General features: G+C 39.8%; 1 protein-coding gene across 4 annotated transcripts; it reads left to right on the top strand.

The window, feature by feature from the left end:
* The first annotated feature begins 1,807 nt into the window (after positions 1-1,807).
* On the top strand, positions 1,808-4,000 carry LOC115157064 (protein transport protein Sec61 subunit gamma). 4 transcript variants are annotated; one of them, XM_029704961.1, is made up of 4 exons: positions 1,808-1,973; positions 2,896-3,010; positions 3,421-3,523; positions 3,662-4,000. In XM_029704961.1, exons 2-4 carry the CDS (start codon positions 2,917-2,919, stop codon positions 3,669-3,671), a joined length of 207 nt encoding a protein of 68 aa, XP_029560821.1. In that variant the 5' UTR covers positions 1,808-1,973; positions 2,896-2,916; the 3' UTR covers positions 3,672-4,000. The 4 variants fall into 4 exon arrangements, with proteins under 4 accessions (XP_029560821.1, XP_029560823.1, XP_029560820.1 ...); XM_029704963.1 differs by having other exon boundaries at positions 1,809-1,973; positions 2,899-3,010; XM_029704960.1 differs by lacking the exon at positions 1,808-1,973 and adding an exon at positions 2,348-2,499.
* Positions 4,001-16,140: the final 12,140 nt, after the last annotated feature.

Consider the following 16,140-nt stretch of genomic DNA (forward strand, 5'->3'; position numbering starts at 1 on the left):
TAGACACCCACCCAGGTCAGCCTCCACCAAAATCACATTTCCTATAAGAAAAATGTTCTTACCTTGCTTGTTCTTCGTCAGAATACACTGCCAGGACTTCTACTTCAATAACAAATGTTGGTTTGGTCCCAAATAATCCATCGTTATATCCAAACAGCGACGTTTTGTTTGTGAGTTCTAGACACTATCAGAATGCTACATCACGGTCTCGCGCATGGCGCATTGGCGTGACAAAAATGTCTAAATATTCCATTACCGTACTTCGAAGCATGTCAACCGCTGTTTAAAACCAATTTTTATGCCATTTATCTCGTAGAAAAGTGATAATATTCCGACCGGGAATATGCATTGAGCCTAAACAGCCGAATAAAATTTCTCCTCAGGAGCGAATCGTGCACGCGCCTCATTCAAAGGTCCTCTGAGCCGCCACTTACCAAAGGCGATAATGTGTTTCAGCCTGAGGCTGCCTCGTCAACCTTCAGGTATTTCCCGGGTTCTGAGAGCCTATCGGAGCCCTGGGAATTGTCACGTTACAGCTAAGATCCTTACTTTTCAATAAACAGATGCAAGACGCACGACTCCTTGTCAGACAGGGTACTTCCTGCTTGAAACCTTGTCAGGTTTTTGCCTGCCATAGGAGTTCTGTTATACTCACAGACACCATTCAAACAGTTTTAGAAAATTCAGAGTGTTTTCTATCCAAACCTGAACAATAATATGCATATTCTAGCTTCTGAGTTGGTGTAGGAGGCAGTTAAAAATGGGCACATATTTTTTCCAAAATTCTCAATACTGCCCCCTATCCCAAACAGGTTTAAGACACTTTATGTTGGTGTTTCCTTTATTTTGGCAGTTACCTGTATGCACTTGTGATAAAATATAATCAACAGTTGTTTTTTTAACTATTGATCCTCTGTGGCTAAATTATGCTCTCTGGTGTATTTTGAACATTGAGAGCTGGCTCCTGTGGTTAGATAAAAAAAAATTAAAAAAATACATGTATTTATTATGCATTTATTTTAATTATATTTTTTATTAACCAATTACCCAGTCAAGGCATGGCCCCCCAGTTACCCACATTGTGTATATATATACTGTATATATGTATTATTATGTATTTTTTACTTTTTTTAAACTTTTGTTTTGCTGCCTCTGTGCCCCCTTTTGTTTTGCTGCCGGTACCTGGACCCAGGGGCTTCAGCCCCGGTAAGCCCTTGCATTATTCTGGCTCTGGCTCCGGCCCAAGTCGAGGTCTGTGTATACAGAACCTTTTGTACTGGACATGTATAGAAACAATGACTCAAGGTCTTGAATAAGGGGTTTTCTGAAACTGCTGCCACTGTTGTGAAATAAGACAGCCATCTGCAGTACCTTGCTGCTATGTAGTGAGTGAGTGACTGCAATCAATCGTACTTCTTCAATGCCTATGCTTGAATGATTGCGTCTAGAAATGGATTTCCATACATTATAGGGGAATAAATAAGTGTATCTATATTTGATTTAACTGTGTCTGGATGAGGGCGGACCTTTAAAAAATATGTTATGTTGATTTAAAAAAAGAATCCTATCTGAACAGGAGGGGATTTTAATTGTATTCACACTAACTGCTTACCACAATAAAATGATTGTTTTTAAACAGTTAATAATGCCCTTTCATCTTTTTGAGCATTATGTTCACAGATGTAGACTACATCATTAAGACCTCCGACATTATCACGGGCACGGTGGGCCAATTTTAAACCACACCCTACGCTTGCTATTATGGTGGCAGAGATTGTATCCGGGTTATGTTTGAGCGCATGCGTATTAATGCGGAAGATCAATTTCTGCATACTTTACATCTCCTCCAGCTGGCTTGGTAACATATTGGTGGCCAAAAAGCAGGGATCCAATTTCTCCTAAAATCGTTCTCCCACTGGGGCAGAATCATCTCGGGTGGTGAGGCTCGGGAGACTTCACACCTGTCGCAGCAGGTACAATAGGCTTTATCATCCCCACTCTCGTCAGGTTCGATTACAGCATTCACTAGCAACCGACTCCATTTTGAGGTTATCAGGGGAGCATGTAGCCTAACCATTCCTAGGTATTAACGTTAGTTTATTCATAATACGTATAGGTTTGTAGCCCAGTCAAGAGATGAAGGTTTATACAAAAAAATGGTTGTCGCAAGTTGCCACAGTCATAAACCCCGACTATTTCAACAATTTATTTTTAAAATCCGATTTAAACCTTATGCCTACTCCTAACCTTAAGACCAAAAGGCTACGTTTTGTTTTCAGAATATTTTTGTTACGATATAGCTAGTGACAACCAAAAACGGTTTACATTGCGCCACTTTTCCTGTTTGCTTGCATCAAGAGTTTGCGTCATACTTACCAATCAAGTCCGGGTTAACTTTTTGCGCATGCGCATTTACACGAAGTCGACGTAGGCTTTCGAGTTAGAACATACGTGGTCTTTACACAGAGCAGTCACAAACTAAGTATTCAGAAAACTCCGGTAAGTCAAGTAGAATTGCCCTATCAGATTAATTCATGGATGTATTTTTGTTCTGTTAATAGTGTTATTTTAAAGTTGCGTCAAGTCGCGCATTGTAATATCTTTACCTTGTATTAAGAAGAACAGTCGTTACAATGTTATATAACTTTCATTGGCAGAGTAGCATTATCAGCTACAATGTAACATGAGTATTACATTGTCTTCACGAAATGTTAAACAATGTTACAAATCAGTGTTTTGAAACATTTACCCAAGGCTGAAGTTTAGGGGACTGGAGGGTTACACTGGTGTAATAGGCTACCTAAAACACATTTTTTTAAAAAGCTTATACTGTATTATGTATATAGGCTGCTAAGTAAACATTTAATTTATACATTTTATTTATTGTTCCCCCAGTAGGACAAAAACCTTTTCAACATGGACCAGGTAATGCAATTTGTGGAGCCCAGTCGGCAGTTTGTGAAGGACTCAATAAGGCTTGTGAAGAGGTGTACCAAGCCAGACAGAAAAGGTAATCTATCCTATATCATAGATATCCTTATAATGAATTGACCTCTACATGATTGGATGTTGTGAAGGGCTGATATCTTACTCAAACACTGTACCCTTGTACAGGAAATTAAATGTAGTTACGTTTGAGGTATTCTCACAAGCCTATCTCACTAGCATGATGTGTCAGTTTAGATGCATCGAACTGACTGGGCATATATTTCTCTGTATTATACATACATATATCACTCTTTTCTGCTTTATTAATCAGTTGACTGTCCAAATTCATATATTGTTTACAATAACAATATTGTACATTTATTGTATTTATTTAATGAATTGTTAGCTTCTGGTTGACCTAACTTTGTAATGTAGCAGCTATCTGAATTTGGCCATGCAAAATCGGATTAAACTTTGTTCTTTCTAATTCAGAGTTCTCGAAGATTGCCATGGCCACAGCGATAGGTTTTGCTATCATGGGCTTCATTGGTTTCTTCGTCAAACTCATCCACATCCCAATCAACAACATCATTGTGTAAGTATTCATCGATAATAGCCTAGTATTACTGTTAATCAACCACTGCACAATGATGATAGATGGCAGTGTTCCTCAATGGAGATTGCTTTTTATAGGAATGACTTTGCAATTAATTCATATAATTTTGTCTTGCAGTGGTGGTTGAATATCTCCCCTGGCTGACTGACTACCTGCAACTGGACATGGGATAAAAGTGCTGAAGTGTTAAATTTTTTTGTATATTAAAATTATCTTCAGTTCATATTTGTTTGCTTTGTAAATAAATTTGGATTAATAAGAGATCAAATCTCATGTTTATTTCCTCTAAATCACAGAAAATATGAACTCCGATCTAGGGCGTTAGCATTGGGCATATTGTTTTGATTAACACATTATTTGTTATATTTCCTGTAAGGTTTGACTGATACTGTCTTCCATGACTGATCTGATTCTGAATGGACTGATTAAATAAAGTTAATTATCTTCTGTTTTCCATTTAATCTCCATGTTATTTAGGGAAGAGTTATTCAGCCTCAGTTTGTTTTGCACAACTTCATATTATAGTCAGATAAGATACGCTTGCAGAGCTTCTGCTGCACTTAACCTTTCTCCATTTACTATGTTCACTTGTGTAGCCCTTGTTCCCTTATAAGGCTAGCAGAAAACATGACCTCCCTGTACACTGCAGAATCTTGAGAATCAGTGAGTATCTCTAGGGAATTCTAAAGGAGTATTATGTGAGCCTGTGTGTTCCACATTCTATGGCTTGGATTTTCCTCCCTTTTACTGCTATAAATAATGCAACACACATGAGGAAAACAAGTAGAGCTTTATATTTATAGGCAGAAGGAAATTAATTTGTAACGTGGTGTGAAAAGGTTCAAAGCCCAGTGTGAGTGAATATATATTTAAAAAAATTACCAGAAGGGAAACCGGTATGGATTACATTTTGAAGAGGTGAGTAAAATCGTAAGCTTCATGTAATGAAAATCATCTCCAAGTATGAATCATTGATGCTGAGGTTGCATTGTCTGTCACATCGCCATACAGTGGGGTTTCAGAGCAATGGTGTGGAAAAAAACAATATATAATATCCCCAGAAAATAAAATGCCATTAGATTTCTATTCAGATCAGGTCATACAAGTGGTTGACAGGCACAGGGAAGAGATAATCACACTTCGAAGATTAACATTCATCCGTTCACTCCCACAGTAGGTGTATTTTACATATTAGGTTTGCTTCAGTGAGACAGACAGGTCTACATCCGTCACTTTTAATTTCCTAACATTTGAACACAAAGGACTTCTCTAGTCATATAGATATAATTCGGACAAGTTTAATGATCTGATGAGGTAAAAAAGTCAAGATTGAGTAGGCTAGTGTAGATTTCTTTGAAGTGTGTGCATCCACTGTTTGACTAAATTACTCATGGATAATGGATGAAAACCTGAGGCAAAAACAAATTAAACATTTAAATTTGAATTGTCCTGCACATTAGTGATTATTCTATGGCACTGGAAGAAGTACAGGATGAGACTATTATTCCTAACACCTTGTAGTATTCACCTCTGTATACAGACTAGGCCAAAAGCTGTGGCCTGCAGACTCCAACGCAGTAGATGTTGTTAGCACATTATAACTATCTATACATGTTAAGTTATGTCATTTCAGTAGTAGGCTATGTTCAAAATAATTCCTTGAAATAGCACATTAGTAATGAAAATAACTGAGTGCCGACAACTCAACATAATCATTCCGGGTAGCCTATAATTCAGAGATACAGTTGAAGTCGGAAGTTTACATACACCTTAGCCAAATACATTTAAACTCAGTTTTTCACAATTCCTGACATTTAATCCTAGTAAAAATTCCCTGTCTTAGGTCAGTTAGGATCGCCACTTTATTTTAAGAATGTGAAATGGCAGAATGATAGTAGAGAATGATTTATTTCAACTTTTATTTCTTTCATCACATTCCCAGTGGGTCAGAAGTTTAAATACACTCAATTAGTATTTGGTAGCATTGCCTTTAACTTGTTTAACTTGTGTCAAATGTTTCAGGTAGCCTTCCATAAGCTTCCCACAGTAAGTTGGGTGAATTTTGGCCCATTCCTCCTGACAGAGCTGGTGTAACTGAGTCAGGTTTGTAAGCCTCCTTGCTTGCACGTGTTTTTTCAGTTCTGCCCACAAATTTTCTATAGGATTGCGGTCAGGGCTTTGTGATGGCCACTCCAATACCTTGACTTTGTTGTCCTTAAGCCATTTTGCCACAACTTTGGATGTATGCTTGGGGTCATTGTCCATTTGGAAGACCCATTTGCGGCCAAGCAAACCTCCTGACTGATGTCTTCAGATGTTGCTTCAATATATCCACATAATTTTCCTGCCTCATGATGCCATCTATTTTGTGAAGTGTACCAGTCCCTCCTGCAGCAAAGCACCCACACAACATGATGCTGTCACCCCTGTGCTTCACGGTTGGGATGGTGTTCTTCGGCTTGCAAGCCTCCCCCTTTTTCCTCCAAACATAACGGTGATCATTATGGCCAAACAGTTCTATTTTTGTTTCATCAGACCAGAGGACATTTCTCCCAAAAAGTACGATCTTTGTCCCCATGTGCAGTTGCAAACCATAGTCTGGCTTTTTTATGGCAGTTTTGGAGCAGTGGCTTCTTCCTTTCTGAGCGGCCTTTCAGGTTATATCGATATAGGACTTGTTTTACTGTGGATATAGATACTTTTGTTCCTGTTTCCTCCAGCATCTCCACAAGGTCCTTTGCTGTTGTTCTGGGATTGATTTGCACTTTTCGCACCAAAGTATGTTCATCTCTAGGAGACAGAACGCGTCTCCTTTCTGAGCGGTATGACGGCTGCGTGGTCCCATGGTGTTTATACTTGCGTACTATTGTTTGTACAGATGAACGTGGTACATTCAGGCATTTGGAAATTGCTCCCAAGGATGAACCAGACTTGTGGAGGTCTACACTTCTTTTTCTGAGTTCTTGGCTGATTTCTTTTGATTTTCCTATGATGTCAAGCAAAAAGGCACTGAGTTTGAAGGTAGGCCTTGAAATACATCCACATGTACACCTCCAATTGACTCAAATTATGTCAATTAGCCTATCAGAAGCTTCTAAAGCCATGACATCATTTTCTGGAATTTTCCAAGATGTTTAAAGGCACAGTCAACTTAGTGTATGTGAAATTCTGACCCACTGGAATTGTGATACAGTGAATTATAGGTGAAATAATCTGTTTGTAAACAATTGTTGGAAAAATTACTTGTGTCATGCACAAAGTAGATGTCCTAACTGACTTGCCAAAACTATAGTTTGTTAACAAGAAATGTGTGGAGTGGTTGTAAAACTAGTTTTAATGACTCCAACCTAAGTGTATGTAAACTGTGTTGTTATGGAAAGGAAGAGCGTGATATATAGGAAGAGGAGTATACACAGTAATTCAAGGAGTTTAAATCACTACTCTACTGGAGTTATCTTTACCCTCAACAGAGTGATACACTCCCTGGAGTTAATGTTGATAACTAGAGTTGATTGGGACTGACTACTTTTAAGGCCAGGCATCAGAGGCTAAGATTACATTTTTGCATCTACTATCACACATTTTGATTTTTTTGTGTTTTGATCCATTAATCTTAGTATTTTCAACAAAAAAGTCAGTTGATAAATGTATATTTTCATTAATTTATCATACTACATAAGTCATGAATTGTAAGCACTTTTAAATGGACATCCATCCATAATTTCTAAGCTAACTGCGTTGAATCGCATATCATGTAAAGGCCCATTTCATAGAGAATGTTACAAACGGGACTATATGTAGTAATGTACTTTGAAGAGATGGTGATTGTGTCGAAATAGGTGTTTGGTAGTCTAAATTCAGTGTACTTGTCTTCAACTGACATTTCCAGAAAGTCAGACTTTTTCTCATCATCAGAAGCATCAGCATACACCATGTTGTGGGGTTATCCTTAGACGTATTCTCCAGATTTATACATAGGGAATTGTTGATGTTGTCCAATTTTTATTCTAGATGACATTTTCCAAGAAATCCACCTAAAATGCATTTTGCACACTTTTTTTTGGCGCTTTACAGATAGAAATATGAAAAGTATTTATCCACAATCTGCAAAATGTCCAGTCCTGGAGTGTCTTAACAAAATGAAACAAAAATATTTAGGCTGACTTCATCCAGTGTCCAGATAAATGTGATTTACATATGCAAATGCAGTGCATTCAGAAAGTACTCAAAATACTTATTCCACATTTTGTTGTCTCACCCATCTACACACATTACCCCATAATGAAAGTGGAAACGTTTTATTTTTTTGCACATTTATTGAAAATGAAATACAAAACATCTAATTTACTTAAGTATTCACATCTCTGAGGCAGTACTTTGTTGATTCACCTTTGGCAGCGATTACAGCTTTGAGTGATCTTGGGTCTGTCTGTCTATCAACTTTGCACATATGGATTTGGGGATTTTCTCCCATTATTCCTTGCAGATTTTCTCCAGCTCTGTTAAGTTAGATTGCTGTTTACCGCTGCTACCAATCTTCATGTCTTTCCACAGATTTTCAATGTGATTCAAGTCTGGGCTTTGGCTGGGTCACTCAAGGACTTTCACATTCTTGTTCTGAAGCCATTCAAGCATTGCTTTGGCTGTATGCTTGGGGTTAATGTCTTGTTGGAATGTAAATCTTCGCCCCCAGTCTGTCGTATGCACTCTGAAGCAGGTTCTCATCAATAATTTGAATGTATTTGGTTCCATTCAATCTTCCTGCTGCTGAAAAGCATCCCCATAGCATGCTTCACGGTAACAATGGTGTAAAACCGTTTTTTTTTTTCCAGACATAGCGCTTTGCATTCAGGCCAAAGAGTAAAATGTTTGTCTCATCAGACCGCAGAATCTTTTACCTTATGCTCTGTCTTTCAAGTGCCTTTTTGCGAACTCCAGGCGTGCTGTCATGTGCCTTTTTTTCTCAGGAGTGCCATCCATCTGGCCACTCTCCTATAAAGCACATATTTGTGAAGTGCTGTAGAGACTGCTGTCCTTCTGGCAGGTTTTCCCATCTCAGCCAAGGAACTCTGTAGTTCTGCGAAAATGGTCATTGGGTTCTTGGTCACCTCCCTGACCAAGTTCCTTCTTGCCTGGTTGCTCAGTTTGGTCTGATGGACAGCTTTAGGCAGAGTCTGGTTAGTTCCGTATTTCTTCAATTTTCCAATAACCACTATGCTCTTGGAAACTTTCAACACTACACATGGTTTTATACCCTTCCCCAGATATATGCCTTATCACAATTCTATCTTGAAGTTAGAAAAACAATTCCTTGGACTTCATGATATAGTTTCTGCTCTGACAACTGTGGGACCTTATAAAACAGGTGTGTTTCTTTCTAAATCATGTCCAAACAATTGAATCAGCCACAGGTGGACTCCAATCAAGTTGTAGTGACATTTCAAGGATGATCAAAGGAAGTTGGATGCACCTGAGCTCAATTTGGAGTGTCATAGCAAAGGGGTGTGAATACTTACACTACCGGTCAAAAGTTTTAGAACACCTATTCATTCAAGGGTTTTTCTTTATTTTGAGTATTTTCTACATTGTAGAATAATAGTGAAGACATCAAAACTATGAAATAACACATACGGAATCATGTAGTAACCAAAAAAGTGTTAAACACATCAAAATATATTTCATATTTGAGATTCTTCAAAGTAGCCACCCTTTGCGTTGATGACAGCTTTGCACACTCTTGGCATTCTCTCAACCAGCTTCACTTGGAATGATTTTCCAACAGTCTTGAAGGAGTTCCCACATATACTTAGCACTTGTTGGCTGCTTTTACTTCACTCTGCAGGCCAACTCATCCCAAACCATCTCAATTTGGTTGAGGTCAGGGGATTGTGGCGGCCAGGTCATCTGATGCAGCCCTCCATCACTCTGCTTCTTGGTAAAATATCCCTTACACAGCCTGGAGGTGTGTTGGGTCATTGTCCTGTTGAAAAAGAAATAATAGTCCCACAAAGCCCAAACCAGATGGGATGGCATATCGCTGCAGAATGCTGTGGTAGCCATGCTGGTTAAGTTTGTCTTGAATTCTAAATAAATCACAGACAGTGTCACCAGCAAAGCACCCCCACACCATAACACCTCCTCCTCCATGCTTTACGGTGGGAAATACACATGCAGGGATCATCTGTTCACCCACACCGCGTCTCACGAAGACACGGCAGTTGGAACCAAAAATCTCCATTGCTCGTGTTTCTTGGCTCAAGTAAGTCTCTTATTATTATTGGTGTTTTTTAGTAGTGGTTTCTTTGCAGAAATTGGACCATGAAGGCCTGATTCACACAGTCTCCTCTGAACAGTTGATGTTGAGATGTGTCTGTTACTTGAACTCTGTGAAGCATTTATTTGGGCTGCAATTTCTAAGGCTGGTAACTCTAATGAAATTATCCTCTACAGGTAACTCTGGGTCTTCCATTCCTGTGGCGGTCCTCATGAGAATCAGTTTCATCGTAGCGCTTGATGGTTTTTGCGACTGCACTTGAAGAAACTTTCAAAGTTCTTGACATTTTCCATATTGACTGACCTTCATGTCTTAAAGTAATGATGGACTGCCGTATCTCTTTGCTTATTTGAGCTGTTCCTGCCTTAATATGGACTTGGTCTTTTACCAAATAGGGCTATCTTTTGTATTCCAACCCTACAGTACCTTGTCACAACACAACTGATAGGCTCAAACCCATTCAGAAGGAAAGAAATTCCACAAATTACCTTTTAACAAGGCACACCTGTTAATTGAAATGCATTCCAGGTGACTACCTCACAAAGCTGATTAAGGGAATGCCAAGGGTGTACAAAGCTGTCATCAAGGCAAAGGGTCGCGACTTTGAAGAATCTCAAATATAAAATATATTTTGATTTGTTTAACACTTTCTTGGTTACTACATGATGCCATATGTGTTATTTCATAGTTTTGATGTCTTCACTATTATTCTACAATGTAAAAATAAAGAAAAACCCTTGAATGAGTAGGTGTTCTAAAACGTATGACCGGTAGTGTATGTAAATTCGATTTCTGTATTTCATTATCAATACATTTGCAAACATTTCTAAAAACATGTTTTCATTTTGTCATTATGGGGTGTTGTGTGTAGATGGTTTAGAAAACAACAATTTTATCCATTTTGATTTCAGGCTTAACACAACAAAATGTGGAATATGTCAAGGGGTATGAATACTTTCTGAAGGCACTTTATGCTCATATTTAATTAGATCACCTAATTTCTATATTTTAGAAAAATTATAATACAAAAATGTAGTATATTTGTGTCCACATTAATTATAAAAGTTGATTGTGATATAAATAACGGGAAAATAAGGGGTTCCTGATAATTAGTAGCAAGAGACTGAGTTGAAACTATGGAGTATCCACAGATGTGGGAGTGGTGTCATTGTAATATTTCCCAGTATGCTCTGTTGCAGGTAGATTTTTTTATTTTTTATTGTTTGTTTCAATATCTGTGTTTTTGCATGTACATTGATTGTTTTTGATCTTATTCATTTTAAACACAATTACATGTAACATGCATTTTGCTAAACTAATCTAATCTGTAAGTGGTTGGATTTATTGCAACTGTTACTGAGAAGGCTGTTCCAGTTTACATGATGTAGGTAGTCTCTAACAACAATACCTAACAACAATACTGTCCTTCGTGCTCTGACATTCTAAATGTAAATTGTGGGTGATGTAAAATTGCTCTACAATCCCGAGTGGCGCAGTGGTCTAAGGCACTGCATCTCAGAGCTAGAGGCGTCACTACAGACCCTGGTTCGATTCTAGGCTGTATCACAACCGGCCGTGATTGGGAGTCCCATAGGGCGGCGCACAATTGGCCCAGCCGTCGTCTTGGTTAGGGTTTGGCTGGGGTAGGACATCATTGTAAATAAGAATTTGTTCTTAAATGACTTGCCTAGTTAAATAAAGGTTATATATATATATTTAAAAAAAAAAAAACAATTTAATGGATAGAACTACAGATTGGTTTCCACTAGTTTCCACAGCCACAAAGTCAAAATTGACTATAGTAAATATTCATGAAAACAACAATTTTATTTTTGGTCTTAATTTAAGATGAGGATTAGGCATAAAGTTAGCATTGTGGTTAGGTTTATAATCACATTTTAAGAAGAGACATTTAGAAATAGGCAGGGTTATTATTTTTTCAACTCTTCAATCTCTGTCAAGTTGGTTGTTGATCATTGCTTAAATGCCATTTTCAAGTCTTGCCATAGATTTTCAAGCCAATTTAAGCAAAACTGTAACTTGGCCAATCAGGAACATTCAATGTCATCTTGGTAAGCATCTCAAGTGTATATTTGGCCTTGTCAATTATTTTTCATTTAATACTGTACAGAGTGAAACGTAATGATGCAACACTAAATTGAGCATATAGAACTCTGAAAATATAACTAGATATGCTTTACTCTTTTAGACTTGGACCAAATGTTATATGTGGCAGAGTAAAATGTTCTCCGCCTGTGCTGCCATCCTGTTAGAAGGTAACAAATTATTTTATTACAATGGTTAAGATGGATTTTCATTGTGTTCCATGGTGTTATTTGTCCCCTAGTGAAGCTTTCTGGTACTTAAAGACTGCATGGTACCCTCGGCACGTGTTTTGTATTTTCATGCAACTTCAACTTGAAATGTATAATGTACAGCTACAGTATGTCGATTTGAATCGAATACTAAAGTATATTCTTTTCTGTATTTTGCAGTTTCACAACATAAACGTTTTCAATATATTCATTCAAGAAAAGTCACGCCTTAGGAGTTTTATTGAAGACTTAGTTGTTAGCTATCTGTCTAGTTTTGCATGGGAACGCAATTCAAGGGCAGAATAGTGAAAAAACATCATCACGGCGGGCTCAAGCACAAGAATAACCACACACGGGTGGTTATGTTTCTACGTTCATCAGCCAACAAAAGCCTCTTATCCTAGGGAAGACCAGCAGTCTACGATGCAACAAGCAGAGCCAGGTGTTCGACAGAGAGAGATGGAGGACCCTCTTCAGCACATTGGGACCAAGTCTCAGTCTACAAGATCAAGGTCATCAAAACAGTCAAGCAGATCCTCAAAGGCGAGTTCTGCAGCCATCAAAGCACGCGCCAAAGCGGACGCAGCGCGTGCTCAAGTCTCCTATGCTGAGAAGGAAGCTTCTGTGATGAAGCAAAAAGCTGACCTCGATGCAAGTTTATATGTTCTCCAATTTGAGAGAACAGCTGCTGGCTGAAGCTGCAGCCCTTGAAGAAGCTGCAGCCCTTGAAGAAGCTGTAGAAGCAGAACGCAGAGAGCATCGCAAAGAACTAGACACAGGGACACAGCCCTTAAGTCCAGTCCAACATACTTGTATGTGCAACATGCTAGGCCCTACTTTGCTGAACTTCCATTTGAAGTAGAGAAACAAGAGCTTAGTGTTGACCCAGCTACGTGCCATAACCCAGAATGTAGCAAACAACAGAGCATGAGCAGAGACTCTCCATTCAAAAGAAATGAACAGCAGCATGGTGGAAATGGAAAACAAGCCCACTTCCAGTCACATACACAAAGTTGCACCAGACCTCATCAAGTACCTCCTACGCCGTGAGATGGTGAGTTCCGGACTCCTGAAGTTTGATGATCGGCCTGAAAATTATTGGGCTTGGAAAGCATCCTTTCTCAATGCGACCAGAGACTTGAATTTATCAGCCAGGGAAGAGTTAGATCTAATTACCAAGTGGCTAGGGGCAGAGTCGTCTGAGCAAGCAAAGATAATTAGATCTGTCCATATTTTCAATGCATCAGCAGGGCGTAACATGGTCTGGCAACGACTAGAAGAGTGCTATGGTACACCTGAAGTGATCGAGAATGCACTGTTGAAGAAAATTGATGATTTTGCAAAACTGGCTAATAAAGACAATCACAAACTAAGAGAACTAGGTGACATTCTTCTCGAACTGGAGTGTGCTAAAGTATAAGGGTACTTTCCAGGCCTCGCTTATCTGGACACATCTCGGGGGTAAACCCTATAGTAGAGAAACTTCCATTCAGTTTACAAGAAAAATGGATAGCACAGGGATCCAAATACAAGGAGGACTATCGGGTAACATTTCCACCATTCTCGTTCTTATCGAGATTCATTAGGAACCAGGCGAAAACTAGAAACGACCCCAGTTTCCCCCTGTACACCTCAACTAACCAGGTGTCTATGAAAAGTGAGAAACCTGCCAGGTACAGCAGCAAAACACCTGTGACTGTATACAAAACAGATGTGTCATCTGAGCCCTCAGACCACCAAACCAAACCCAGTAAGACAGGTTGAAAGCCCTGACCATCACTGCCCAATACATAACAAGCCTCATCCTCTTAAAAAGTGTTGTGGGTTTAGATGCAAAACTCTAGATGAGGGTAAATCATATCTCAAAGAGAATGGAATTTGTTTCCGATGTTGTGGGTCAACTCAGCACAGAGCTAAAGACTGTAAGGTGTCAATCAAGTGCTCTGAGTGCAACAGCGACAGACATCTTGCTGCTCTGCATCCAGGCCCAGCCCCTTCAAATACAGACACTGCTACAGCAGAGAAAGAGCATGGCGGGGAGCAAGGTCACGATGCTCTTCTATCTATCACCTCAAAGTGTACGGAGATCTGTGGTGAGGCAGTCAATCCAAGATCATGTTCAAAAATATGCCTAGTCAAAGCATATCCAGCTGGGAAAAGAGAGAAAGCTGTCAAAATGTATGTAGTGCATGATGAACAGAGCAACAAATCTCTGGCCAAGACAGAGTTTTTCAATCTCTTCAACATCAATGACAACTCTGCTCCATACACCATGAAGACCTGTTCTGGGGTAACAGAGACTTCAGGCAGGAGAGCCGTCAACTTCATGGTGGAGTCTATAGATGGACACATGCAGCTCACTCTCCCTACTCTGATAGAGTGTGACATGATGCCAGATGATAGGATGGAGATTCCCTCCCCCGACATTGCGTATCATCATCCCCATCTGCAACCAGGGATGGAAAAATTCCAGCTGTGGACCCAGACGCTCCCATCCTCCTGCTCTTAGGACGAGACATCCTAAGGGTACACAAGGTACGAGAGCAAATAAATGGGCCCCACGACACTCCTTATGCACAGCAACTCGACCTCGGGTGGGTCATCGTGGGTGAGGTCTGTCTGGGAACGGCTCACCGACCAGCCAATGTTAACGTGTTCAGGACAAACATACTTCAAAACGGTTGCACATCCTATCTGAGCCCTTGCCCTGACATCATCCAGGTAAAAGAGAACTACAACAGCGTAGCTTAGAAACACATCTCTCCCTCTACAGTGCACTCGAGAGATGCAAGCACAACTGTGAACACAGACAGCCTGGGATGTTCCGTGTTCGACAAAACACAAGACGATGATAAACCAGCACCATGGAGGACAAAACCTTTTTGGACATTATGGACAAACAGGTTTTCCAGGATGATGGAAACAACGTTGTGGCTCCACTACCCTTTCGCCCCACTAGACGTCGCCTTCCTAATAACAGGAAGCAGGCCATGAACCGTCTCACATCACTTCGCAGGACTTTAGACAAAAAGCCTGACATGAAGCGTAATTTTATGGACTTCATGCAAAAGATGATGGATAATGACCAAGCCAAACCTTCTCCGCCACTAGAGGGAGACAAAGAACGCTGGTATCTGCCCATATTTGGTGTTTACCATCCACAAAAGCCTGAACAAATAAGAGTAGTATTTGACTCCAGTGCTAAGTGTCAAGGCGTGTCACTTAACGATGTTCTGCTCAGTGGTCCAGACTTAAACAACACACTCTTGGGTGTCCTAATGCGCTTCTGCAAGGATTGCATTGCACTAACGGCAGATGTGCAACAAATGTTTTACTGTTTTGGTGTACGTGAGGATCACAGAGATTACTTAAGGTTTCTCTGGTATGAAGACAACAACCCAGATAGAAACATAACTGAGTACAGGATGAAAGTCCATGTATTTGGGAACAGACCCTCACCAGCCGTAGCCATCTACTGCATGAGACGAGCAGCTCTACAAGGTGAGAAGGAACACGGGTCAGAACCCAAGCAATATGCAGTGAGGAACTTCTACGTCGATGATGGGCTGACATCAGTAGCTACTACAGAAGAAGCTATCAACATTCTAAGAAAAACACAAGCAATGTTAGCGGAGTCCAACATGAAACTACACAAGATTGCATCCAATAGTAAAACAGTTATGGAAGCCTTCCCTATGGAGGACCGTGCAAAAGACTTAAAAGATCTGGACCTAGGAGTGGATCCTCTCCCCTTTCAACAGAGTCTGGGACTTTCCTGGAACCTGGAAACAGACAGCTTCTCATTCCAGGTGTCCCACAATGAGAAGCCTTTTATGCGGAGAGGCATCCTGTCCACAGTGAATAGTCTTTATGACCCCCTTGGGTTCGTGGCTCCAATAACAATGCAAGGCAAAGCCTTAATCAGAGAACTCTCTTCTGATCAGAGTGAGTGGGATGCCCCTCTTCCCACAGAAAAAGAAGAGGAGTGGAAAATGTGGAAGGAATCT

Source organism: Salmo trutta, chromosome 21 (assembly GCF_901001165.1).
Source record: "Salmo trutta chromosome 21, fSalTru1.1, whole genome shotgun sequence".
NCBI lineage: Eukaryota > Metazoa > Chordata > Actinopteri > Salmoniformes > Salmonidae > Salmo > Salmo trutta.

What these genes read in the sequence shown, in the direction of transcription:
- LOC115157064 (XM_029704961.1), top strand. Translation starts at nt 2,917, where the DNA reads ATGGACCAGGTAATGCAATTTGTGGAGCCCAGTCGGCAGTTTGTGAAG. An exon ending in TACCAAGCCAGACAGAAAAG is followed by an intron (nt 3,011 to 3,420) that starts GTAATCTATCCT and finishes TTTCTAATTCAG; the next exon opens with AGTTCTCGAAGATTGCCATG.